Source organism: Saccostrea cucullata, unplaced genomic scaffold (assembly GCF_032062105.1).
Source record: "Saccostrea cucullata isolate Sc308-1 unplaced genomic scaffold, CSIRO_AGI_Scuc_v1 ctg179, whole genome shotgun sequence".
Classification (NCBI taxonomy): Eukaryota; Metazoa; Mollusca; class Bivalvia; order Ostreida; family Ostreidae; genus Saccostrea; species Saccostrea cuccullata.
Genome location: NW_026932316.1, coordinates 95,329 through 122,311, shown reverse-complemented (window position 1 = coordinate 122,311; position 26,983 = coordinate 95,329). Strand labels below are relative to the sequence as shown.

Genomic DNA, 26,983 nt, shown 5'->3' with positions numbered 1-26,983 from the left:
CAGAATTTCGCCAAAAATAGCACCCCGTAGAAAAATCCAGTTACACGGTATTTCACTTTTTCCATAGAATGAATAGTATGGCTATTGCACTCAATGTGAAAATCTTAAACATTAATTTGTAAGTTTCTTTCTTTTTCAAATAAAATACACTCAGTTTTTCCCAGGTGTAGTGATAACTTATTAACAACTAACCAGTTTGAATATTGTTTTAAAACAGTACTAACTTTTTCTGAAATATAATCTACATTTTTATGTGAAAATAAAATTGCACTAGCATCTGCATATAAAATAAGTTTGCAGTCAGGATCAATACTGAAAGCCATATCATTGATATAGATTAAAAATAAGTAGAGGGCCTAAAATACTGCCTTGAGGTACCCCACATTTTACTACATCTGGGTCAGACATAACATTTTCTAATTGTACAAATTGCTTTCTATTTGACAAATAAGATCCAAACCAGTCTGTATTACATAATCCAATGGCATTAAGTTTTCTACATAAAATTTCATGATCTACAGTATCAAAAGCCTTTTGAAAGTCGAGCATGACCATACCTGTATATAAACCCTTTGATGTATTTCATTTTATAAAATCATGCAAATGTATCAAAAAAGTTTCAGTAGAAAAATGTCCTCTAAAACCAGACTGAAATTCATACAAAATTTTATATTGATCTAAAAATTTGACAAGTTGTGTATGCACAGCTCTCTCTAAAACCTTGGAAACAATACTCAAAATACTAACAGGTCCGTAATTACCAACCTCAAGTGAACTACCTTTTTTATATAGAGGTTTGATTCTGGCTATTTTCATATCATCAGGAACAATACCAGAAGAGATAGACAGATTGATAATATATGTAATGGGTATTTGCAAAAAATTTGCTCCATCTCTAACAAATCTAGCTGGGATGTCATCAAGACCTGTACTTTTGTTGGGATTGAGTTTCAAAAGCTCGTTATAAATAAAATCCTCATGAACAGTTTTGAGTATAAAATTACAATTTTCAACGTTTTTCTTCTGATAAAATGATAAAAAGTTTACAGAGTATGTAGAAAAAAATTTAAACACTTTGGTAATTTCTGCACCAGTGTTGAAGCAACATTTGTAAAAAATTCATTAAAGTACTTACAAACAGTTTTGGGATCATGACAAACTTTATCCTTTAAATTTAAAGAAATCTTAATATCTTGATTTTGATTTGTCTTGAAACCGATATCCTTTAGGTGTTGCCAGATTTTTTTTGGATTGTCCTTATCCTCCTCAATTTTGTTGGAAAAATAATCAGACCTTGCTTTTTTAATTTCTCTTTGAGTCTTATTTCTTAACTCACAATAAAGTTTATAATGTCCTTTTTGTCCTGATTCAGGGCCTGGTCCCTTTCACTGATAAGGTCCAAAATTTGTTGCGTGATCCATGGCTCGGTGCGTTGCTAAGCCTGACTTCTTTTATGGGGGCAATTTCATCCAGAACTTTATTAAAAATTTTTTGGAAACTTTTCCACGATTCATTCACACAGTTTGAAAAGCATTGATTCCATTCTTCTTGTATTAATTTTTCTTGTAGAATTTCTGGACTGTAGTTCTTTAGTGATCTCAATTTTACAGTGTTATGATGTTTGAAGTGTCCTTTTGATATGCATCGAGAACAGTAAATAATGGAATGGTCGCTGAGTCCCGTAGATATTGTGTCAAACTGCATTAGGTTTCCTGTTCTGTTTGTTAAAATATGGTCAATTTTGTACTACTTGTTACGTCCGTGATTCTCGTAGGTTTATCTATTATCTGCTGTGGATCAAAAATATTCAGGATATGGACGAATGCTTTGTATAAAGGATGTGATGGCTTAAAATCAATTTTAAAATCACCAAAAATGTATGTTTCATATTCGGCTCTCAAGGATTGGAGACGGTTTTCAAAATGTTCCAAAAAGTCAAATTTGATTTGGTGGCCTATGGTATTCCAGTTTGGATAGGTTTTGTTTTTGGCAAGAATATGTTGATAAATACTGCTTCTAAGTTGTTTTGGTCAGGTAGTCGAGGAATGCATATTTATTTAATATGTAAAGACAAACTCCCCCTCCAGTTCGACACCGATATCTCCTAAGAATGGGATATCCATCTATGTTAATCTCACTGTCCAAAACCGATTCATCTAGCCGTGTTTCTGTAACTCCTATCACCAGACCAGAACTCCAAAAACGACGTTAACGGAAGTGAGAACTTCAGTCCAGAAAAGACTAAAAAAAAAAAAAAAAAAAAAAATTGGCAACGAGTCCACGCATGCGCAATTATATCAAAAAACGGTGAAAAATCGTGAAATGTGGGCTCTTATATATAAAAAGTGCTTTTGCAAAAAATTGGATTACCTTGCAATAATGTAAGTTCTCAGAAATGATTAATAATAAATGTTTTTAGAAAACGTATTTGTTAGAATTTTGATTTCATGTGCAAATAGTTTTTAATTTCAAGTCAAAGTTGACCAACTTCGAGCTTCAGCCAGACCTCGTTCAAATAGGATACAAAATACAAATTAAATAGTCTTAATCTTATGAAAACATCTCTGTGATTGATAATTTGTTTGCAGTGACTAAGTTAGTCATTTTAGAAATACTTTTACTAATTTTAAAAGTTTTTTTGTAAGTAAGGGACGCTGGCGAATTTTCAGTCGTTCGAATTTCCTCTGTCTTTCATGTATATCGTGTACGAAAGAATTCAGCATGTTTAGAGCAGCAATGAGCAACTGCATTGTAAATACATCTTACTAATAATAAAAAAAAATACTGAATTGATGGTTTTAATCATAAATAAGAGTCTATCAGGTGACAGTTACATGACAATCGCAACTTCTCGGGCCTTTCCGACTAGCGGAAAAACGATCGACCTCGAATGTATATAGAAGCCGCCATAACAACTCCCCCTTTACACCATTTTTGAAATAAATGCATGGGGACCTTTTATCTGTGGAATATGGAGATTATAACTTTATTCAATGTAATGATATTACCTAAAATATAATATACAAGGGACTTCTAACTCGTTGTTTCCTATATTTGAATAATCAGGAAATGTATAAATTTTTAACATCCGGTGATCTTAATACATTCGAGGTTGTTTTTCCGACCTCTGACGGAAAGACCCGAGATGATGCGATTGAGTTACATGACAATCCATTCAGTTTCCACATTTCCTCTTTTGTTTTTTGTTTTTTTTAAAGTTCACGTTTCAAGTTAGATCAATTACAAAGAAAAAAACGTTTGGGAATTAAATATATGATAAAAGGGAAAAATATGTAAAATTGAATAATAGCGAGCGCAGCGAGCGTCGCGAAGCGACGCTCGTCACTGCGAGCTCTTAAAGCAACGCCTGTGCGAAGAGAAAATTCGGACTACTGCACATTCATTCGATAGAATTTTTTGATGCCGTAATTTCGACCCACAATGCATCACTTGTTTTAGCTACGTTCGATCGCGAGAATAACGACAAATGTTTAACAAAAAGTTTACCCGCCTTGATTTTAATGGATATATAATGAAGATAAATAGAAAGGAAACGTTCTTCTTTAACTTTCTTCACTGTTCAGGCTTTTTCTTGGAATTGAACCTCACATACGACGTCATGTGACGTCAGAGTCTAGACGCACCAAATGTCACGTGCGGTTTGACGAGCCCGATCTAAATTTAAACAAGAATAGATATGGGTTACCCCATATCCAAAGATATTCGACTTTTAGATTTAATATGTTTAACAGTGTTTAATGACTTTTATATAAAAAAAAAAAAACTGCGCTGTCTTTACTCTTAGTGTCTATATATGAAACTGGTGTAATTAGTAAATTTCGTGAGTCCGTAGCATTACGGTCACCCAGTCTCATAACAAACAGTACACGTGTCCGCAAGACCAGTTAGCCTAGCTTGGTCTACACACGTGCGATGGAGTTGTCAAACGCATCTATTGACCTCGGAGAAACACGTTTTGTTTTGCCGAGAAGTTACGATGGCAGTCAAAACTTTTTTTTTTCTTAATTAGATTATATGATGAATACGAATTCTGATTAATAAAAATTATACAATCCTTGCTGAACTACTCAGTATATTTTGTTCTAACATTTGCTAAAATGGGTTAGGAAAATCGGGGTCGGGCCGGGAAATTCTAAACTGAGGCCCTTTTTTTAAATTTCTGAAACGTACTAATGTATTCGTCACAGAACTTACATGATTAAAATTCTATATAATATAATATGCTGAACTTCACCATGAACCCATTTTTCAGTTTAGAAATCTCCGACCCGCTTCGGGGTTTGCTACGCTCCCTACACAGTCTACAGGGTCTACACACGAACAGAATCAGGCCAGGAGTGGAAAATTCCGTCAATTAATATTGCACACACAGAATGATTAATTTTTTTCTCTAAGAGGAAACTATATGATAATTAACGAACAATTAACATGAAATTAATACAATTGTTGATAAAGTTTATAATCAATTCATCGGTGAAAAGATATCAATCGAAGAATGACCTGGATATTCTCTGTTGTCAAACGTTACCCCATCTCCTATGATATTCGACTTTTAGATTTAATATGTTTAACAGTGTTTAATGACGTTTATAAAAATAAAACTGCACTGTCTAGTTATAGAACTTGTGTAAATTTCGTGAGTCCGTAGCATTACGGTCACCAAGTCTCCTAACCATGCTAACAAACAGTACACATACCTATGTCCGCAAGACCAGTTAGCCTTGGTCTATACACACGTGCGATGGAGTTGTCAAACGGACTCCCGCGAACAGAGAAGTTACGATGGCAGACAGAACTTTTTTTCATAATTAGATCACATGAATACAAATTTTGATTCATAAAAATTAAACGACTGTCAGTTTAGAAATCCACGGCCAGTTCGGGTTTTGTTACACATTTTACAGATACTCTCCCGATGTGTAGTTTGTCTACACACGTGTAGGAATCTGCTCAGGGATTGAAAATTCCGTCATTTAATATACTACACACACAGAATGATTATTTTTTTTCTCTTAGATGAAACTATATGATAATTAACGAACAATTAACCTGATTTTACTACAGTTGTTGATATTAGTATAATCAATTCATCAGTGAAAAAATATCAACCGAAGAATGACCTATATATTCTCTGTTATCAAACATGTTAAAAAAAAAGCTGAGGAGGGAGCGAGCGTAGGAATATTAACATTTTTTATTTGCATTTAGGGGGGAAAGTGATCTTTGGAGGAAAAATTAACATTAATTTTGGTTTCTTTTACGTATGACATACACAACATTATTCTTATCATGAACAATTATGTTGTATCTACTTATTAATAATGGAACTATTTTCGTCGGAACAATTTGTGTGAGTCGCCGCTGAATACAGTAATATATCTTGCACTAATAGTATGCATTGATCGAATATATTAACAATAGAAGAGTTTGCGCTCGCTTAGTCTCGTTTTCCCCAGACTCTCGCTCTCGAGACTTTGCCCGAGCGAGAGTCTGGTCTGATTCCTATTTGATTTTTGTAATTTCAAATCGAGGCTTACCGAGAAATCGGTATGGATTTTCATTGGCTGATACATTCTCTTCGATGCTAAGATCTGTATTCTTTAAAAAGTCAGAGGCTGCGCTTTTACTTTTATCTGGTTTTATAATAAAATACCTCTGTCTGCTTTACAAGGAACAAAAAACGCACATATCTTTGTTTAAAAAGTAAATTCTCACATGTATTTTCATGGGAGTCGCCATCTTGTTAGCCAGTTTAGCGACCTCTACTGGTTACAAAAATCAAATAGGAATCAGACCAGACTCTCGCTCGGGCAAACTCTCGAGAGCGAGAGTCTGGGGAAAACGAGACTAGCGCTCGCTCTAACGGTCGCACCGTCAACATATTATAATAGCGAGCGCAGCGAGGTGGCGCGAAGCGCCGCTCGCGTAGCGAGCTCAATAGACTAACGTGTACGAACAGAGGTAATTCGGGTTGAAATCTGCACATTGTTCCAAGAAATTTTTGCGGTGCATAGCAACATGGTGGCTAAAACATAGCAACAACTTACTTGAAAAAAATTACAAACAACGATTTAATGCAATCTCCATGCCACAAAATTATCGTTTGCGTTCTAAGTCAACAGGACTTTTTATTTGACGTCATACTTTCGTCACTTAAACGGCTCGGGTATTTCCGATTTTGTCGGAAACTTCCGAAAAGTTCGGAATCTCGATCCCGATGCCTGGGAAGCGATTTTTTAAAATTCATTTCTTCTTTTTAAATGAACTGAGGATAGGCAGTGCAAGTAAATGCTGTGTAAGTTTTTGATAGTAAATAACTGCGCTCGCCCCAACGGTCGCACCGTAGAACATATTATATATGTTGTAACTGTTTTAAAACATTGACCGAATTTTACCCATTTGTAATATAATTTCGTCATATATAATCCTGTATGACATCTGAATTGAGAGCGTAAGTATCACATATGAACAGATATAATCCTGAAAACATTTTTAGAATTATAATACATCAGTTTAAGAACTTTTAAAAATCATTCTTTTAAAATTACTGTAAACATGGTAAAAAAGTCTTCTCAAAACGAACCTGTCAATATCTCTGCTCCGCCGCGAAAATTGGAAGTAAAATTTAAGCATCTTTATAGTAGGAATTGCATGAAATTTAAATCAAGGGGACAATAATTAATTAAGTTAGGAAATTAATTCTTACCAGCTTTATTGACTCCGATATCGTATATCCCAAATCACTATTATGCAAGAATACAGAACGATAAATTAATAGCGAGCGCAGCGAGCGTCGCGAAGCGACGCTCGTAACTGAGAGCTCTAACGACAACGCCTGGGCGAAGAGAAAATTCGGACTACTGCACATTCATTCTTTAGAATTTTTTGCCGCAGTAATTTTGACCCACAATGCATCACTTAGCAAAGTTGCGTTCTCGCGAGAATGACGGCAAATGTTCAACAAAAAGTTTACTCGCCTTGATTAAATGGATACATATTGAAGATAAATTGTAAACGTAACTTTTTTCATTAACTTTCAGCACTGTTCAGTTTTTTTCTTAATATTTGTAACTTGCATACGACGTCATGTGACGTCAGAGTCTAGACGCACCAAATGTCACGTGCGGTTTGACGAGCCCGATCTAAATTTAAACAATAGAAGAGTTTGCGCTCGCTCTAACTGTCGCACCGTCAACATATTAAGTCAATAACCACTTAAATAATGGCGAGCGTCGCGAAGCGACGCTCGTAACTGCGAGCTCTAACGACAACGCCTGGGCGAAGAGAAAATTCGGACTACTGCACATTCATTCTTTAGAATTTTTTGCTGCAGTAATTTTGACCCACAATGCATCACTTAGCAAAGTTGCGTTCTCGCGAGAATGACGGCAAATGTTCAACAAAAAGTTTACTCGCCTTGATTAAATGGATACATATTGAAGATAAATTGTAAACGTAACTTTTTTCATTAACTTTCAGCACTGTTCAGTTTTTTCTTGGTATTTGTAACTTACATACGACGTCATGTGACGTCAGAGTCTAGACGCAGTCACGTGCGGTTTGACGAGCCCGATCTAAATTAAAACAGTAGAAGAGTTTGCGTTCTTTCTAACGGTCGCACCGTCAACATATTATAATAAGTGCAAATTTTATTTATTCAACAAAAATTAAAATCCAGTCGCAGTTTACTAAATACAGCTATTATTCGGTCGTATTTGTGGAGAAAGTGAACGACAATCCATCGTTTGTTTACACCGGAAGCCATTTTGCCGCAATGCATGACGGAGCCAAAGACTTCTTTTTTTGGAGTTCACGCCGTTTTTGGAGTTCGTCTAGACTGATCACTGCTGGTTTAGATTAATTTAGATGCTTAAAGTCGAAGTTCTGATATTTTATATCGATCTGACATTAAGATTAATAAAATGCATTCCTTTTTGTTTAAAACATTCAAAGTGTAAGTCATTCTCTTCATTGTTGATTTTTGTTTCATAATAAAATTTTAAAGATAATTTTAAAATATTCTAAAATAATCTGCCTTTGTAGTTTTTATAACTTTAATTTTATCTGCATGATTATATTCATACAGAATTTCTTTGGAAAGTGTTTTAACAGACAGCAGTCTAAGGTACAACAAAATATATATTGCTTAATTAAACTCCAGTCTGTATCTGTATTGGTACATCACAGTAACCCGTTGGGCTTTGACGTGACGGAGAGAGAGCGTTTCTAAAGTCGAGCTGATGTTCCAACGCTGACTTAAAGCTTTCCAGCTTGGGAGCGCGGACTACTTCTTCTTCCAGATGGTTCCAATCGATCGCAGTGCGTACAAAGAACGATCGAGTTCTTGAGTTGCTCTGTCTTTGCGTCTGGTTTTTCTACTGCTCTGCTGTTATTTCTTATCCTATTATAATATTTGTCGCTTGGTAGTCTACGTACACTTTGGGTTTGATATTTCTTTTCTGCTTTTGGAATTTGATATATTGATCGGGTTTGATAGCTGGTATCTGCCCCTCAACCACTTTGTGGAGAAAGATCAGGCGTTGATGTTGATGTATGGTTTCTAATAAGGGAAGGTCAAGTTCTTTGAGCATCTTTGTTATTGTGCTCTCAGGCACGTAGCATCGTTTTTGAAAGTGGGGGGGGGGGACAACCTGAGAAAAATTGTTTCACTTACCCCCAAAAAAAGTTGACAAGCGCAAAAAAAGAAAAAAAAAGAAAAAAGGAAAATTAAGAATTGCCCAAACTATTTCCTTGCTATAAATGTACTGTGGTAAAAAAGTGGGGGGCCAACCAACTTTTCAATGGACATTTTCTATAGTAAAGTAATGTTGGCGAAAAAAGTGGTCCCCCCCCCCCGGTTGCTACGTGCCTGGCTCTCTTCCCTTGATTTATAATCTTTTGTTATGAATCTTGCACCTCTTCGTTGTATTGATTCTAATTTTGATGTTTCTTGTTTGGTGTATGGATCCCAGATAACAGCTCCATACTCCATTATGGATCTTACTAGTGCTATATATGCGATCTTCACTCAAAATAAAAAAATGCTTAGTAATTTTTTTTTACTTCTTTTAAGTAATATGATTACTTAAAATAATTGTTAATTACTTACTATGATTGAGTATTACTAAGGATTACTAAGTAATTCACGAATTACTTAAAATTCCTTATTGTAAGTAAATTAATTACTTAAAGTATATTAGAATTAATTCAAAAAATTAATATAAGTAATTTTAAGTAAAAAGAGTTACTTAGATTTCCATTATCGCCCTTGAAAATAATTTTTAATAAAACAAAATATTAATCAAATGTTCATAAACAATTCTGCTTCTGAAATTTTTGTTACAATTAAATGACTTATTCGTTAAGAGATATAAATATCTCAATTTACGTCGTTTAAATTAACCTAGTATAAATGTTTTAGATAAGCTATTATAAATAATTAATGAAAATATAAGCAATCGAAACAGGAAATCAACATCCTTACGCCAATGTAGAATATAATGAGTTGACTTAGAGAGAAGTCAGTAGTATAGAGTGATTGTTTTTATGCTAATTTGAGGTGCAAACTGATCTGAGGTGGAGAGGTGAGCTTTAAAGGCGGAAGTATAAAGCAAATCCAGATGCTAATGATGACTATATAGGGAAGCATACCCGGATGATTTTTTACTTATGATTAGCTAATACACGTACGTTTAGTCCTATGAATATATTTAATGTAATGACGAGTTGAAACTTACTATGACAATAGTGTATTAAGATCCTAAAGTGTGTGAATTAGACGTATATATATATATTGCTTTGATTCATAAAAGTGGGTTTGATAAGAACGGTTTCGTGTATGTCCTGTACAAACAAATGAGACGAGAAATGTTAAACAAGTGGCCTGAGTCAAAACACAAGTTTTATAACAAAACCTTGAAAAATGATAAACAAGTTGAAAATGTTCAAGAACTAGTCGTTTGATAAATTGAAGAGAAGAAATAAAAAAGAGACACGGAGAAGTGGGAATGAGAGCGATATTAAACAACACTATAATAATCACTGATTTATTGAAATGAGAAGTATATAGCATTTTTTTCATCAAAGTATGTTTTATACGAACGGTTTCTTTTTAGTGTTAAGACCAAACAAATGAAACGAGAAATTTTAACTATATGAGGCCTAATTTTGAGTCAAGACAAACATTTAATACAAGATCTTAAAACATGATTAACATGCTGAAGTGAAACCTCTATTTGCTTAAGAAATAGCCATTTAATAAATTTTAGAGAAGAAATATTCAAATAAAGAGACACGGAAAAACTGGATTTGGATAGATATAAACTAATACTAAACAGTATTCAACTCTGCCATCATGAGAGACACAAAATTTGACAAATTATATTTATGTCTCAAAATATATTAAAGTGAACTGGGAAGATCAGTGGATGAAGAACAATACAACTACCACCGCCGAGATTATTAACATGATTGGAGAGTAGTAAATACAAAAAAATTGCAACTGGACAAAGAGAAAAAAATTGACTTGATTCACAATTTAGTCAAATTTAAAATCATGTAGTCAAATATGATTAAGGATTTGTATTTACAAATAAATTTCCTTTACTCAGATCCGTTGTTATTTTCCGAAGTAAAGCTATTCCGGTACTGCATTATAACGTATTACACAAACAAGGATCAGTTAGTCGTCAGTTTCCGTTAATAATGATATATACATATAATTCAAAATATTAAATGAGCAGAAACACATAAGAAGAGAAACTAGTGATACAAAATTTACTTGGTTATAAATATAACGAACGTTAAAATATATTTAAACAAATTCGGATAATAAATGTTATTGACAAATTTTAGCGATGGAACATCCTTGTCCTCACTGCAACAAGACGTTTAGCAGTGAATTTGCAAGAAAACGTCATTTGGACATACATTCAAACAAAGTGAAATTGAAATGTAATTTTTGTGGAAAAGAAATAAATCGGAAAGACAATTTCGAACGTCATTTGAAGACATGTGAGAAGAGTAAAACGTGTTCCCATTGCGAGAAATGTTTCAAAACTTCCATTCAACGACGTATCCATATACTTAAAGAACACAGGGATAAGTTGTTGAAATGTGAAAGGTGCAAAAAAGAATACTTGTGTGAAAAGACTCTTCAGCAACATCTAGGAAGATGCAAGGTATGAATTATTTACAAAAATTAAAACACGGAAGTGCGATCGTGGTTAAGAATATTCTTAAACATGCACGACTAAATAACGATGGGGTTCTCCAAATAATACCTTTATATTTAATAAATGTGGTACTTCTTAACTGGCAAAGAATATTTAACGATTCTTGGTTTTAGACATCAAAATCAAGATAATTATTATATTCATTTAAAAAAAGGCATATTACACTCTTTTTTTTGTTGTTCTTTCTTATTTTACAATAAGAGAAAAATTACTTTTAATTGACTTTACACCTATTAATACCGTATTTCAAAAAGGAAGCAATAATGACAAAAAAAAAAAACGAGAGAGAAACTCAGACATTTTGACAAGTGTCAAAAACAATCTAACAATTGTGACTATAAATTCTAGAAATGAATTAAATAAGTAAAATATTTTTTACTAATATGGCTTTTATATAGTAAGGAACAAATATAATCAATTTTCTAGTAAATGAAATCAGACAAACGATCGGAGAAAATCTGAATCAAACACAATATTCTTAAACATGTACATCTAAAATTTTAATTATATCCCCACCCGTATTTATTTTCCAAAGTAAATACTATTTAAAGTATTTTTTTTTGTTTAACAGAAATATCAAGATATTCCAGCACCTGGTTATAGATCTGATAACTAGAAATTCAATTTCTGTTAAACAAAAAAAAAATTTTTTTTTGGGTGGGGATATAATTAAAATTTTAGATGTACATGAAATATTGTGTTTGAAGATTTTCAAACATTTACTAGATATTCCTAAATATATAAAAGGCATATTAGTAAAAAAATTTTTTACTTTAATTCATTTCTAGAATTTATTAAGATTGTTTTTGACACTTGTCATGTCTGAGTTTCTCTCTCTCTTTTTTTTTTTTTGTCAATTGCTTCCTTTTTGAAATACGGTATTAATAGGTGTAAGTCAATTAAAAGTAATTTTTCTCTTATTGTAAAATAAGAAAGAACAACCAAAAAATTAAGTGTAATATTTTTTTTTAAATGAATAAAATAATTACAGAAAATCAAGAATTACCACATTCATTAAATATGAAGCTATTATTTGGAGAACACCATCGTTATTTATGAAATTCAACATGAGGTATTTATTAAGTTAAAATCTTTCTATTTGAAATTAAAGAAAACAATTTCAAATAATTCTTTATGCTTGTATAAGAAGAAAACCAATTATGATAATTAAGTATTCATTGATTTATTTTAAAACAGAATAATCAAGATCTTCCGGGACCTAGTAAGAGATCTGATGAAACTCAACATGGGGTATTTATAAATATAAATCACATACTATTTGTAATTTCAAAAAATAATTTCAAATAATTCCTTATGCTTATACACGAAGAAATCTTTAATGATTATTTGTTTTATCTTTCGAAATTAATCAAAATTAAGAGGATTCATCTGATATTTTTAACAGAGTTATCAAGATATTCCGGGACCTAGTAACAGATCTGAAGAAATGCAGAATGAGGTATATCTATTAACATGAATAATTTACAGAGAATTTTTAAATGATTATTTTTTTATTACAAAACAATTAAAATAACATGGGACCTATTCAAAGGTTCACTGAAAATCAAAATACAGGTGCTGATTTCATTAAAAAAAAAGGAATTCAATGATGATTGCGATTTTTTTTTTCATTTTCCAATTTGTTTATCTAAAAAAATAAAAATAATTTAAGTTTTTGCTTGTATTTCAGGAACCCGTTGAGAGATATACATGTAGAACATGTCATCACAGATTTGATTCGCGTCGTAATCTCTTTGTTCATCAGATGAATGAACATTTTCAAGTGGGAGAGGGAGGATTACAGGCCAGACCATGGGGAAATGGATCCCCTCCTTGGGAAGAAGGTGGGATAGTCGACCACAACCTAAAAGAAGTATATGAAAGTAATGCACCAATCATATTACGGCGTCATCAAGAGGGGACTGTTTGTAGTATTTATAACTTTCCCATAGATAATCAGTTTTCTGTTGGGGAAATAATGCAAGCAGCCAATGAAATATACGATCGTCAAAATAGAGCTTTCAGATTAAATTTAGAATTTGGTCTCATATTGGTTAACAGCGAAACAAGAGAATTTAGATATTTTAAACCCCATCATAATCAGGAAGTTTTTCAGAGACCCATTTACGTGTCACAGCGCGAACATTTAAAACGTTTGCAGCAGCGAATGCAACGACTTAACATTACGAATTACATATTACGCCAGCGCCCTGACACAAAATGGAAGCCCTATTTAATAACCAATGTACGCATTGTCATATATCACTTGAATTTTGTTTTGGGAAATGCGGAAGTCATGTTACCTCCTCACATTAGTCAATCAAAATCCATAATTAAGCTGACCAAGGACAGGAATGGTCAAATATATACAGATAATCTTTGTGCGTTCCGCTGTTTAGCGGTTCATCAAGGTTACTATCCCTCGGGTTTGGAATCTCGTACACATATTTTATTTCAACAGGGTCTCATTTCAAAATACGCAGCGAAACAAGAGAATTTAGATATTTTAAACCCCATCATAATCAGGAAGTTTTTCAGAGACCCATTTACGTGTCACAGCGCGAACATTTAAAACGTTTGCAGAAGCGAATGCAACGACTTAACATTCGAATTACATATTACGCCAGCGCCCTGACACAAAATGGAAGCCCTATTTAATAACCAATGTACGCATTTGTCATATATCATTTGAATTTTGTTTTCAAATGCGGAAGTAAATGTTTCCTTCATTAGAAATCAAAATCCATAATTAAGCTGACCAAGGACAGGAATGGTCAAATATATACAGATAATCTTTGGCGTTTCCGCTGTTTAGCGGTTCATCAAGGTTACTATCCCTCGGGTTTGGAATCTCGTACACATGTTTTATTTCAACAATGGGTCTCGTTTCAAAAAGCTCATCAAAGAGATGTGGATTCGAATCCTAAAACATTCCCGGGTATCACTTTGAATGAAATAATCTATTTTGAAAAATGCTTCAAAATCAATGTAAATGTCTTTTCATTGAATGAAAGTCAATCGGCGCTGTCCATTTACAAATCCTCATGTAAATTTTCAGACACTTTACACTTGAATCTGTACGAACATCATCTGTCTTACATTTGTAATTTTAATTGTTATGCTCAAAAATTTCTTTGCAAAACTTGTCATCGTCACTTCAAATACCTACACAACATGAAACGACATCAGCGTGTTTGCTCGGGAAAAACAAAGAGAAATTTTCAAGGAGGGTTTCATTATTCTCCAAGTACTGTATTTGACAAATTGAATCAATTCGGTATAAATGTTCCCGAGAACGAAAGAATATACGAGTGGTTTTTAGTGTATGACTTTGAGTCCATGCTGGTTCCAATGAACACAGAAAGTTCTGGTTCTCAGCAATACACAGAAAATCACGTACCCATCTCTGTTAGCATCTGTTCTAACGTAGATGGGTACATTGAACCACATTGTATCATTGAACCAGATATCAACACTCTGGTCAAGAACATGGTTCAGTGCATGACAATGATAGCTAATAGGGCTGCTGAACTTGCAAAACAAAAATTTGTCTACGTGTTCGAGGCTCTCGATGACCTTGTTTTCGACAATGTGGACGAGGATATGGCCGAGTACCTCGAACACGAAGACGATGTCAATAAAATGATTGAAGATGAAAAGAAAAGCATAGAAAAGTTGAAGTTGGAAATGGAAGAATATTGCGAGCAGATCATTTGTATCGGTTTCAATTCCGCCAAATACGATATTAATTTGATCAAAAGTTATCTCATCAAACATCTTGAGCTAGATTCGACAAATGGCACATTCACCGTCAAGCGAAATAATGCTTATGCCTGCATAAGTACTCGTAGGTTTAAATTTTTAGATATTACACAGTATCTGAGTCCCGGCATCAATTATTCAGGGTTCTTGCGTGCTTTCGATGTACAAGAATGTAAAGGTTTTTTTCCCTACCAATTTCTAGACTCTGTTGAAAAATTAAATTACCCCGAACTTCCTCCACATGAAGCTTTTTATTCGTCTTTGAAAGATTCAAATATCACAAACGAAGAATACAGCTTTTGTCAAAGAGTGTGGGAGGAAAAAAATATGACATCATTTCGCGATTTTCTGGTGTGGTATAACAACCTCGACGTCAAACCTTTCGTGCAGGCCGTGACAAATCTACAGAAGTACTATTTCGAACGTAACATTGATATATTTAAATGTAGTATTTCGGTGCCAGGTCTTGCGCGTAGAATGCTGTTTGACAGTGGGAGAAAAGAGGGGGCGAGTTTTGCATTGTTCGATCAAGCCAACGAAGACTTGTATGATACCATTAAGCAAAACATTATTGGCGGACCGAGTATCATATTTAATCGCCATCACGAGGTTGGAAAAACTTATATTCGAGGGAATTCCCAGAAACCTTGTGGTAAGATCATTGGCTTCGATGCTAATGCCCTGTATCTACACTGTATAGGGAAAGAAATGCCCGTGGGTTCTTTTGTGCGCCGTAAGGTAGACGACGGGTTTAAACCACAGAAACGCGATCGATACTCTCTAGCCTATGATTGGTTAGAGTGGCTGAACCACAGTGGCCAGTACAAGATTACACACAAACTGAATTCCGGAAAGGAAAAGAAAATAGGTCGCTTTCCGGTCGACGGCTATGACGAAGCTTCCAACACCGTGTTTCAGTTTCAAGGTTGTTACTGGCACGGCCACCGTTGTTGGTTAACGCGTCATGTTCAAGACCACAAGCAGATGAGTAGTCGTGAAAAGAAAACTCGCAAAACAACACATTATCTTCAAAGGAAAGGTTATAAAGTAGTAGAGATGCGCGAATGCACTTTCCGGAATAACATTCGGTCTAATTTGAAGTTGAAAAAATTCACAAATTCGCGTAAGCCTAATATGAGTCAAGGTTCTTTGTCATCGGAAGACGTAATAGTTGCCGTGATGAGTGATAAGTTGTTTGGCATGGTTGAGTGTGACATTCGCGTGCCGGATACATGGCCGGCTCATTTCAATCATCCAACAATGACCCCTCACAAGTATTTTTCCGAAATGAGTCCTCTCTTTTGTACCACTGACATTCCGTTTGATGCAATAGGTAGACACATGCAACACCACGCAAAGGTCTTTAACCTGTCTACAAAACCTAGACGATTACTAGTCGGGGGAATGCGCGCACGCCAATTATTAATTGCTACTCCATTACTGAAGTGGTATATAAGTCATGGTCTGGAAATCACAAAAATATATCAAACCGTGGAATTCACGCCACAACGATGTTTTCGATCATTCGTAAGCGACGTCAGTAATGCTAGGCGTGAAGGTGACGTAGATCCTTCTAAAGCAATTATCGCAGACACGCGAAAATTAGAAGGTAATAGTGCTTTTGGATCCACCATCATGGATCAAGAAAAATTTCAGGTCGTCAAGTATGTCAGAGGAGAAGGGAATGCCATGATGGAAATAAATGAGCCTCACTTTAAAAAATTAACAACTTTGATAGAAGACGAGGAATTGTACGAAATAGAAAGAAGTAAAAAGAAATTGAATTTGAACTTGCCCATTCAGATCGGATACTTCATCTTGCAGTATGCAAAACTGCACATGTTGCAATTCTACTATGATTTCATGGATAGATTTGTAGACCGTGCAGACTTTGAATACTGCGAGATGGACACAGACTCTGCCTACATGGCAATATCGGGTTCCACCTTTGAGTCTGTGATTAAACCTGAACTGCGACAGATTTACGATCACGGTCTCAACGGATATTGTACTAGCACCCTAGAGATCGAGGCGGACTGCGACCGACATTGGTTTCCTCGCACTTGCTGTAAGGAACACGCAAAGTACGATCGTAGAACGCCTGGACTCTTTTAAAATGGAATATGAAGGGGACGAGATCATTGGTCTTTGTTCCAAGACTTATATACAGTAGTTTCAGCTCGAAAGCAAGTGTCGCTTTCAAGCGCCGTGATAACGGCGAAGCGCTTACTTAAACGAGCTAAGAAATATAAGTCTCTGAACAGGCGGAAAAATATCAAACAAAGAGATATCACCAATTGTAAATTTTCGTGCAAAGGTGTTTCCAAGAACAGAGTAAATGCACCCCTGACCACTTTTAGAAATGTTTTAAAAACTCAAAAACAAGCTTTTGGGATAAATATGGGTTTTAAACTTCACAATAACCAAATCTGCACTTATTGTCAAGTGAGGAATGGTTTTTCCTATTTTTACTGTAAAAGAAAAGTACTTGCTACGGTGTGATACAAAACCATTAGATATAGAACTGTGTCCCTTAAAACCTAAAAAGATCGATGATATCGAAATTGACGACTTCGATTTAAATCTTATTCATCTTCTAGAAGAAGTCGAATAATAGAAATCGATATACAATTAACTATCAAACATGAGTGAATAAATTTGAAGTTTTAGGCAATGGTATAGGGAGGACTTCATTAATAGGTTTTATTGTTGTTTATTATTTTGTTTATTATTTTTTTTTTTTATTTTTTTTTTGCAAATTACTCATAGATATATCATTCTATTATTAAAAGTATATAGCATTACTTGTTGTATATAATTAAAAGTTGCTCTCAATATTGTTTATAAAACTGTGCCCATCTTTCATCAGGCGTGAGTCGGGCATAGACCAAATACATTGTACATATTGTATATAGATTTATGAGAACATGTTATGTTACATCCTATAGTTGTTATTTACATATACATAATCATATAAAAATAAATGTTGACAAACAGATTTTGTATTGTCGTGTTTTTGTTTTATAATATCTTTTATATATTCAGTAAAAAAGCATTAATGTAATGGTGTTGTTTTTTTTTAATTATGGAAAGACCCAATAGCACTTCAACAGAATCTTGGAGGTTTCTAGAAAACTGTTTTTGGAAATTATATTTCTGTCAAATGACAGTGGTATATATCATCATAATCACTTTTAGTTAATCTGTCATTAAAAAACGGCTCCTTGAATTATGGATATCTTTGCTGAAGTGCCATGATGTCTTACCCAACCCGTCTTTAAAGGCTGATAAATATAAGAACCCTGCTCTATCGCAGAGGGATTGTAGAATAATCATATATATTATATTCAACCTTGTTCGAGCATGTGTATAGCGGGCAAACAGGAAGCGGAAAGACAAGATTTGTATATCGGTTACTTACTCATTTAGATGAAATGTATGTTAAGGAACCTCCCAAAAGAATTTTATATTGTTACGGAATTCATCAGCCTTTATTTGACGAAATAGAGCAACATATTTCTAACTTGAAATTACATCACGGGATACCTTCTAATGAAACAATTCAAGATTTGACTTCCGATCGCCATCATACATTTAATAGTGTTAGACGATTTAATGCATCGAGTCGTACAGGATGTAGACATGGAACTTTTGTTTACACAGGGCTGTCATCACCGACGTCTCAGCGTCATTTTCATTACCCAAAATATTTTTCCAAGAGGCTCTAAATCTCGAACCATAGCCTTAAATACCTATTATTTAGTACTCATGAAAAACATGAGAAATGCCTCACAGATATCTGTGCTAGGCCGACAACTATACCCAGGACGCTCTAAATTATTAATAGACGCATACACTGATGCAACTAAACAAGCTTTTGGGTACCTCGTAGTTGATACGTCACCACAAGGCAACGACAAATATAGACTCCGAACCAACATATTTCCGGAGGAAGAACCCGTAGTTTACAGTTCATAAGAATGCCCTTTCAAGTCTGTCTTAAAAATGAGTTCCTTGGTTAGAGACCAGAAATCCTTTTTAGAACTTTTAATACAAACATCCCCCGCACAAAGAAAGCTGTTACTGAGTTCTGTGACGAAACCACAATTACAAGTGTTGGGAGAAATAGCTGCGAACGTCATACATAGTGTCATTGTACTTAACCAAAGTGAGAAAAATATACTTAAAAAGCACAAATCATTTCTTCTAGTTTTGGGGGATAAGACGGCGTCGCGAAAAAGCAAGTTACTTCTCTTAAAAAGAAAACATCGGATCGTTCCCGTTTTTCTAAAAATCGTAAAACCTTTCCTAAGAAGATGGTGGACGTAATGCAAAAATCTGTTTTGGTACCATACGACAAATACCAACGTCTGTTGTCTCTCCAAGAGTCGCATCAGGAAGATTTTAAACAAAGTTCTACAGAAATACCCGAAAACAAACCTGAAGATATAACTAAACCCGATGAGTTACAACAGGAGACAAACAACCAAAGCTCACAGACCGAGAATTTGGTGGATTCTGAAACTAAAGAGGATTTTTTGCGTACATCTCCTGTGCCTTTAATGAAAATACAACCAGCACTCCAAAAGACTTTAAAAATCGCAAAAAAGATTTTGAAATCCGCAAAGAAACCTTATTTTCGATACAGACTTAATAAAACTTGGATTCAATTTTAAACCATATTCACTGTTCTATTATTAATCATCAATGCTGCATACTAATAAAGAATTATATATAATTTCATATTCTTTTGTTATCTTTTTAACGAGATTCTCTGATGTTGATAATTATTCTAAAGAAATAAACCAATTTCGTATGTGAATTTTATTAAAGGATAATTACTAATAGTTTTTAGTCAACTCTGTTTTTTTCCGAAATAGTTACTTAGTATGAACTCAACTTGAAGGTTTCTGTTAGCAGCATTAAGACACAAAATAAGTTCTATTCGTGATTCCTGTTCATCAAAATATTATTTTCATACTAAAAACTCAAAGTAAAATGAAAATTGTTCGTAAATAATTTTATTGATGTAATTGTTTTACATAGTCAGAGACCAAACGGTCTTTTTCATGCAGATGTGATACACTAAAATCATGCATAATGTTTTTCATGGAAAATCCCAAATTTCTTTTAACAATGAAATAAATACAATAATGTCCACACACACTAGACGTTTCTGATTGAATTCTAGAATTAGAGTATGGATATTTAGGACCATTAATTGTCAAAATGTATCTGAATCTGGTGTTGTAAAATTCCGGAGAGTTTCCTAGAGAATCAAAAAATTCTGCTGGGCCTCTTAAAGGAAAATGGATAGCATGCATTCCTCTTCCTCCGCATCTGTCTGTATTAACTACCCAAAACCTATGTTTCTGGCGTTGGTTGGCAATTCATCAGCACACGTAACTTTTACGTCATATCTCGACAAATAAGATTTAAATTCAAAGTTATTCATTTGAATATGATGCTTCGAGATTGGTCGATGTGGAGAACTTGTGGAAACTTTCCATATAAAATTAACGTTACGCTCTCTGGTAATGGAAATGCGAATTTGAGTTCTAGGCGACAATGTCCTTTTCTTCTTGTGTTAAAATCTACGATGTAGGGATTGATGTCCAATACGTAAAGGGCATTGCCTTTTGGGTATTCTTCACGTTCAACATAAACGTTTTCTCTACCCGAAACTAAGGTTTGGTAAGCTTCCAAGTAAGTATCGGCATTATAGTTGGGTTGTAAAGGTTTGGAGGGAAAAGACTGTCCGTCCACGTAGAAAGCTACAAAATTACAATCAAAATGTTGAAAGTTAAAGGGTGACTTCTTATAATTTCCACTAAAGGCACTGCTAGATACCAGTCCCAGAATGAGAGTGGAGGGAACTTCTCCCTGAAATACGTCGTCCATGGTAAAACCGAATTCTCCTTTAGCGATGGAAGCTATTTTCAGATTAGAATATATATTGCAGGAGACTTTTCTAGCATTTTGACATGAGCCATGGTTAGAGCAGGATTCGGTCTTTGGATACATAGCTTAAAACTCGCATCGACAATCTGAACTTTGTAATCTAAACCAGACACTGACATCAGTTTAAAGGCATATTTACTGGGACACAATTTTAGCGAAAGTGATACTCCGTTTAAAATTAAACTTTCCTGCTGAAAGAGGTCAATCTGCAGGGGGCCTTCCAAATCTAGTATTTTGCCTTCTTGAGTAAATACATAACGTATGTACAATCCTGAATTCAGGCCCTTGATAGGATAGGCATCGTCTGGATTGTTGGAGTTCTTAATGAAAAGTTGAGAGTATCGCACTCCGTAGTTGTCGGCGGAGTAGTCAACAGAGTGTCGATGTAGGCCTTGTAAGGATAGTTTGCGCCCAACTGAGATACAGGGGTTTGCTGTAGACTGGTGTCTACCTGAGCAAATATGGTATGTAAAGGTAGATTCACCAAACCCACAGCATCTTCTTTTGTGATGGGATTGTTCAAGGAATTCAGTATTCTCAATTTGACTTTTAACCGACTATTTCTAAGATCCATGTAACCCGTAGAGAGTGGTGGTATGTTAAATTCCAAAGCAGAGTACTCTGATATTTGATTGATAGGTCTAAATTCCACCCATTCTCTCGTTTGAATGGTCGTATCGACGGGAGGTGATTCAAAAAGGGAGAGTTGATTTAAATGATTTTCATCCATGACTAATCGTCGAATTGTGTATCGAATTTAGGTTTCTTGGACCTAGGTTTATTGTCGCGTTTGCCAGGCGGGGCTAAGAATCGTTTCTTTCTTATAGATTTATCCTCATTCGGAGAGTTGTCTTGTTCGCGCTCTAATTCGGATCTGGCCATTTCGACGGCCTGTGCTACTGGTGTCACCAGCTTCACGGTGGGTTTATGTTCTTGACTGGGAGGTACTGTTCCGTTATGAGAACCACTTCCTACAATGTAACGCCCCTTGTAGTCCGGTCGAACTCTTCCAGCAGAAATATCTTCAAAATGGCGAACCCATTTATCGATATTCGGAATGTATGGTACCCATTGCATTTTCTTGTAGTCGTATACTTCTACTGATCCCATAATTTCTTTTTACGCAGACACAGAGTACAATTGAAAAAATTAACTTGAGAATGAAGAACACTCAAGTCTTTGTTTCTAATAAATATTCTTGTTTGACTGATTTCCTGTTTAGAAACTGTCATGTAAAAGGGATTTGTGTAGGTTATCTGATTAATTCCTCTCTTTAACGTGATGGCTCTCAAAATTGGTAACATCGTATTTTTGACGTAACTATCGCCTATGATGTCACAACATACATACAATTTAGCTGTACTAACATCATCGTGCATATCAATGTTTAATTCTAAAATGGCACATTCCCACGAGTCATCTATCAAGTAAGCTTTGGGCAGCGTAACAAGAAAGTCATCAGGAGTGTTGGAGGGATGGAAAATGGTAGAGTCTCTGCTGTCTATGAAAAGATATACGGCCATTGCTTCTTTTTCGTGTTTTCTCCTTTACTTTTACCAATTTCTTATAACCTTAGGACTCGCTGTTCCTGATGGTTAAAATAAGAATTCTAGCTAAGTAGTAGTCTCTTAGAAGACTGGGAATCAGGGTATGATGCGTCAGTAATGTTCTTTTCTTACGGGAGACCGAAACTCTAGAACTTGACAAAGTCCTCATGACTAAGTTGTGTTGACGGAAAAAACTGCGGTCGGGTGATAGTATGGGTATTGTTCTATCAAGCAGATGGCGTACAACATCACTGAGAGCGGAAATCTGTCGTTGATTAGCTCTCTGTATTATGACACGTTGTCGAATGTAATTCGCATGCCCGAGTTCTCTTAAAAAATCGGCATTTTGCATCACGCGAGATTGCTCCATTTTTTGAACAATTTTAAAAGTATAATCTATGAATTCTTATAATATTTCAGCGACAATCGAGGGATGTAACTATTGAATTTCTTGGGCCAACCATACCATTTAACCAAAGCTTGGTTCCCCTTGTATTTTATTATCTTTTCGATTCTATACAATGTGTCTTCTGTGATTGTTACTTTTTGCAACTCTTGTTGGTAAAAACTACTTTTTATGTCTTCTCCATCGATATCCTGTATTTCGTAAATCGGTATACCTTGTTTGATAGAGCGAGATTTCACGATAAAATGCTCTCCACTCCATCGTATTCTCGATCAAACGCTCCTCGCAACCGAAAAATGCGAACCATGTCACCAATTTTAAACTTATATTGTACGTTCTTTACGTGTTTTGACTGCGTTGAATTTGAACTGTCACTGCAAGCATAATCGTAATTCTTCATCCAAATGTAGGGTTCGTCGCTCTTTTTCACTTGGTTTGGAGCCATTTTGATGGAACGATGATAAGTAGAATTATAACTTTCGGTGACTTTAGGTAAGATGTTCACCCATCGATGAGTCTGACGTTTTGTCATGTATCGACTCAATCGAGATTTTAATGTTTTTATAACTCTTTCGGCATAGTTTGCTTTCATTTCGTTTTGAGTAAAAAAAGTGAGTAATACCTTTCTGTTTCAGTAATTGTTGAACCTCTTTACTGACATATTCAACTCCTTTGTCACTACGAAGTTTTGCAGGATGTGGAGTGTAAAAGCACAAATTTTAATGCTTAGTCATCTCAGAACCTTTCGTAGATTTTAAGGGAACAGTCCAAACAAATTTTGAAAAAACGTCTATAAGTACTAAAAAATATGCATATCCGTCGTTGTCCTTTCGATAAGAAGTCATGAAGGCTGTATCTGCGTCCCACTGGTATCCAATTCCCGGTACAATAACTTTCGCGCGTTTGAATTTTCTATTGATTTGCTTATGTAGGGTAAAGGTTTCTTGCTTTTGTAACCATTTTTTGATTTTAGATCGACTGAGTACATATTTTCCTTCCTTTCGAACAGCTCGATATAGCTTCTCCAATCCACTAATGGATTTTGAATTTTAAATAGTCTTCGTCATGATTATGGTATAAAATAATTAGAATTAAGTAATACTTTTCTTCTTATAATGAGGTTTCTATTTCTACTATAGTTGGGTACACAATCTCATCTAGTTCCTTGAGTCGTTTTATGCCGGTAATTAACACGCTCCCACTTAAGTGGCATGTAAATTGAATATCATTTCGTCGCAACATTACAGCAGGAAATAATTCAGGATCATAAGAAAATTTTAAGGCGGGAGAAATTGAATTTACATCTAAACGATTAGATAGTTTGTGAAACGCGGAGGCGGTGACAATGTGTACGTTAGTAAGTACGACGTCATATCCAATTCGTTGAATGTAGCGAGCATACCTTCTCAGTCGTTTTAGTCCAGTATTAAAACTATCGCATGCTCCGTTGCAATTTATCTTTCCATTGGAAAATATTAAACAGTTTCCTCCTATTTTTCTATGTTGAAAAATAACCCCCGGAAATTTGAGGGGATCATACCGCACGTTAACTAAACGGGTTGTTAGTTGTTGAAGATTGATAAAACAGTTCATGTCTCCTTGGTACACGACGTTTGTCAACCTCATTATTCCAGCAAATAAATTAGCCATAACTTTTTGAGAAATATATATATGTATATCCTAGCTGAGTCATATGATTGAATAACAATGAAGATTCATAAACGTTTAAATAAACATGTTTATTACATCTGTATACATAATTATACTTCTTTACATATTTTACTCACAAGCAATACATCTACATTGTTTAAATGCCATTTGTGAATGTTCCCTTCAGAATCTTGATCATCTTTTTACAAATGATACATAAAAAACAATAATGATGAATTTAAGAAAACAATGTCAAATAATTCTTTATGCTTATATACACGAAGAAATCATTTATGATAATTTTTTTCTCTTTCGTGTTGCCTTCAGAAACTTGTATATCTTTTTACAAATGATACATAAAACAATTAATGATGAATATTAAGCTATGAAAGCCTTTTAAAAATTTTTTTCTTGCACCGTCTCTTCTCACCAGTTCACATACTCCAGCGGGTTACAAGTAAGACATCTAAGCATGCCTAATTTGTTCATATGATCCTCGCGCAAAAAGCAAGGTACGAGCGATTCAAGTTCCGGAACGACTTTTTCTATTTCAGCTACACAATTTTTCAGTGTTCTGTACTCCACAGGTCTAAGACATAGCCCCTTTTTTGTTGGCACGAGAATATCAGTATTTGGAGGTTTCCAATACTGTCGTATGTTCACACACGGATTGTCTTTTTTAACTGAACAGAAAATGTTGGAGCCCATGTGGTAATGTAGATCTTCGTTATTGTTTAAAGCTGTATCAATCATGTCAAATGCGAGAGTCAATGTTTTAAAAAGGTCCAGCCTTAAACTAATCCCCTTCTTTGTTGCATAGCGATCCGTTTTCCATTCGCGAAGGTCTACTCTTTTTTCGTTGTTTTTCGTAGTATATACCTCAATGAAGCGATCATTCTCTGAAGCTAATTTACAGCAAGAAGAAAACATGTTGACACCCTGAATGCTAGCGATTAATTGTCAAAATACTGGAGACGTTTACGGAAATGAGTAACTTTACAACGTCATATCCGTGTTCAAAATCCGGGTTTGTTTCCTTCATGACCTCATTTTCATCCATGTTTAACATCCGGATAACATCCGTGGACATGTTAAGAGCAAAATCACCTTAGATATGTGCACCTCAAAAAAGACGCTAATACCAAGCAAAGATAAATCCAGTTTCCTTTCCTTTCATTACATGATCACTTGCATCATTGGGTAAAAGTAATATTTTGTAAGGAGAGTCCCGGTTCCGTTACTTTTCCTAAAGAACTTTATAGAAAAGATATAAATATCAAATCTTTAACGAATGATCTCGTTTCTCACCAGGTATACTTGACCCTCATATTTCGAAGCAAATTCTTTTATCATGAGATGATATTTGAGCCATTTTCCTCCAGCTAGGTCACATCCAATTTTATATGGGAAGGCTATGCTCTCATAGCCTTCTTTCGATAGTTCATTCAGACATTGCTTAAACCAGAATTCTCGTTCAAGTGGTAGGTCCTCATAAGGTGGTATTTTGCGGTATTGTGCTGTACGGCCCATATCCCACTGACTGAGAAAACACACTACATCTGGTGAACGACCGTTGGGTGAACGCAGAATCTTGACAGTTCCAGGGGTCCCTCTGTCCTCGGGAATAGCAAGGTTGCGCCCTCCTACTCCTCTTCGCGTTTTGTAAATATTTGCCCATGTAAATTTATGAGCTATGTACTTAGAAAGTCCGTGAGAACGAATAGCTAAACAATTCACTTGGTGTATGATTGCTTTAACAGGAGTCGTGCAAATGTCACCAAAGCTATAGACAAGGTGTTCGCTATATCGCGCCCATTCCCTTTTTTCCGTGTCTCTTTTTATCTCTTCTTTTAAATTGATTATATGACTAGTTCTTGAACAATTAGAGGTTTATCTTTCAAGGTTTGGTTATAAAACTTGTGTTTTGACTCAGGCCACTTGTTTAACATTTCTCGTCTCATTTGTTTGTACAGGACATACACGAAACCGTTCTTATCAAACCCACTTTTATGAATCAAAGCAATACATATACGTCTTATTTCAATAATGGACACACTTTAAGATCTTAATACACTATTGTCATAGTAAGTTTCAACTCGTCATAACATTAAATATATTCATAGGACGAAACGTATGTGTATTAGCTAATCATAAGTAAAAAATCATCCGGGTTTGCTTCCCTATAAATGCATATAGTCATTATTAGCATCCGGATTTGCTTTATACTTCCGCCTTTAAAGTCCACCTCTCCACCTCAAATCAGTTTGCACCTCAAATTAGCATAGACAATCAAATTAATATGTCATTATCTCTCTAATCAGAGGAATATCAATTTAATTAATTAGATGATTAGTAATTTGTTAACTTACATTATGTAAATGTCTACTCATAACCACCTCTGA

The 26,983-nt window shown here is 34.8% G+C and overlaps 2 protein-coding genes across 2 annotated transcripts; one reads left to right on the top strand and one right to left on the bottom strand.

Annotated features, from left to right (window-relative positions):
- Window positions 1-10,891: 10,891 nt before the first annotated feature.
- LOC134234809 (uncharacterized) lies at window positions 10,892-13,827 on the top strand. The gene is made up of 4 exons (XM_062716851.1): window positions 10,892-11,201; window positions 12,453-12,506; window positions 12,661-12,714; window positions 12,946-13,827. Exons 3-4 carry the CDS (start codon window positions 12,703-12,705, stop codon window positions 13,825-13,827), a joined length of 894 nt encoding a protein of 297 aa, XP_062572835.1. The 5' UTR covers window positions 10,892-11,201; window positions 12,453-12,506; window positions 12,661-12,702.
- A 6,641-nt stretch (window positions 13,828-20,468) lies between these two features.
- Window positions 20,469-21,041, bottom strand: LOC134234808 (uncharacterized protein F54H12.2-like). The gene has a single exon (XM_062716850.1). It carries the CDS (start codon window positions 21,039-21,041, stop codon window positions 20,469-20,471), a length of 573 nt encoding a protein of 190 aa, XP_062572834.1.
- Window positions 21,042-26,983: the final 5,942 nt, after the last annotated feature.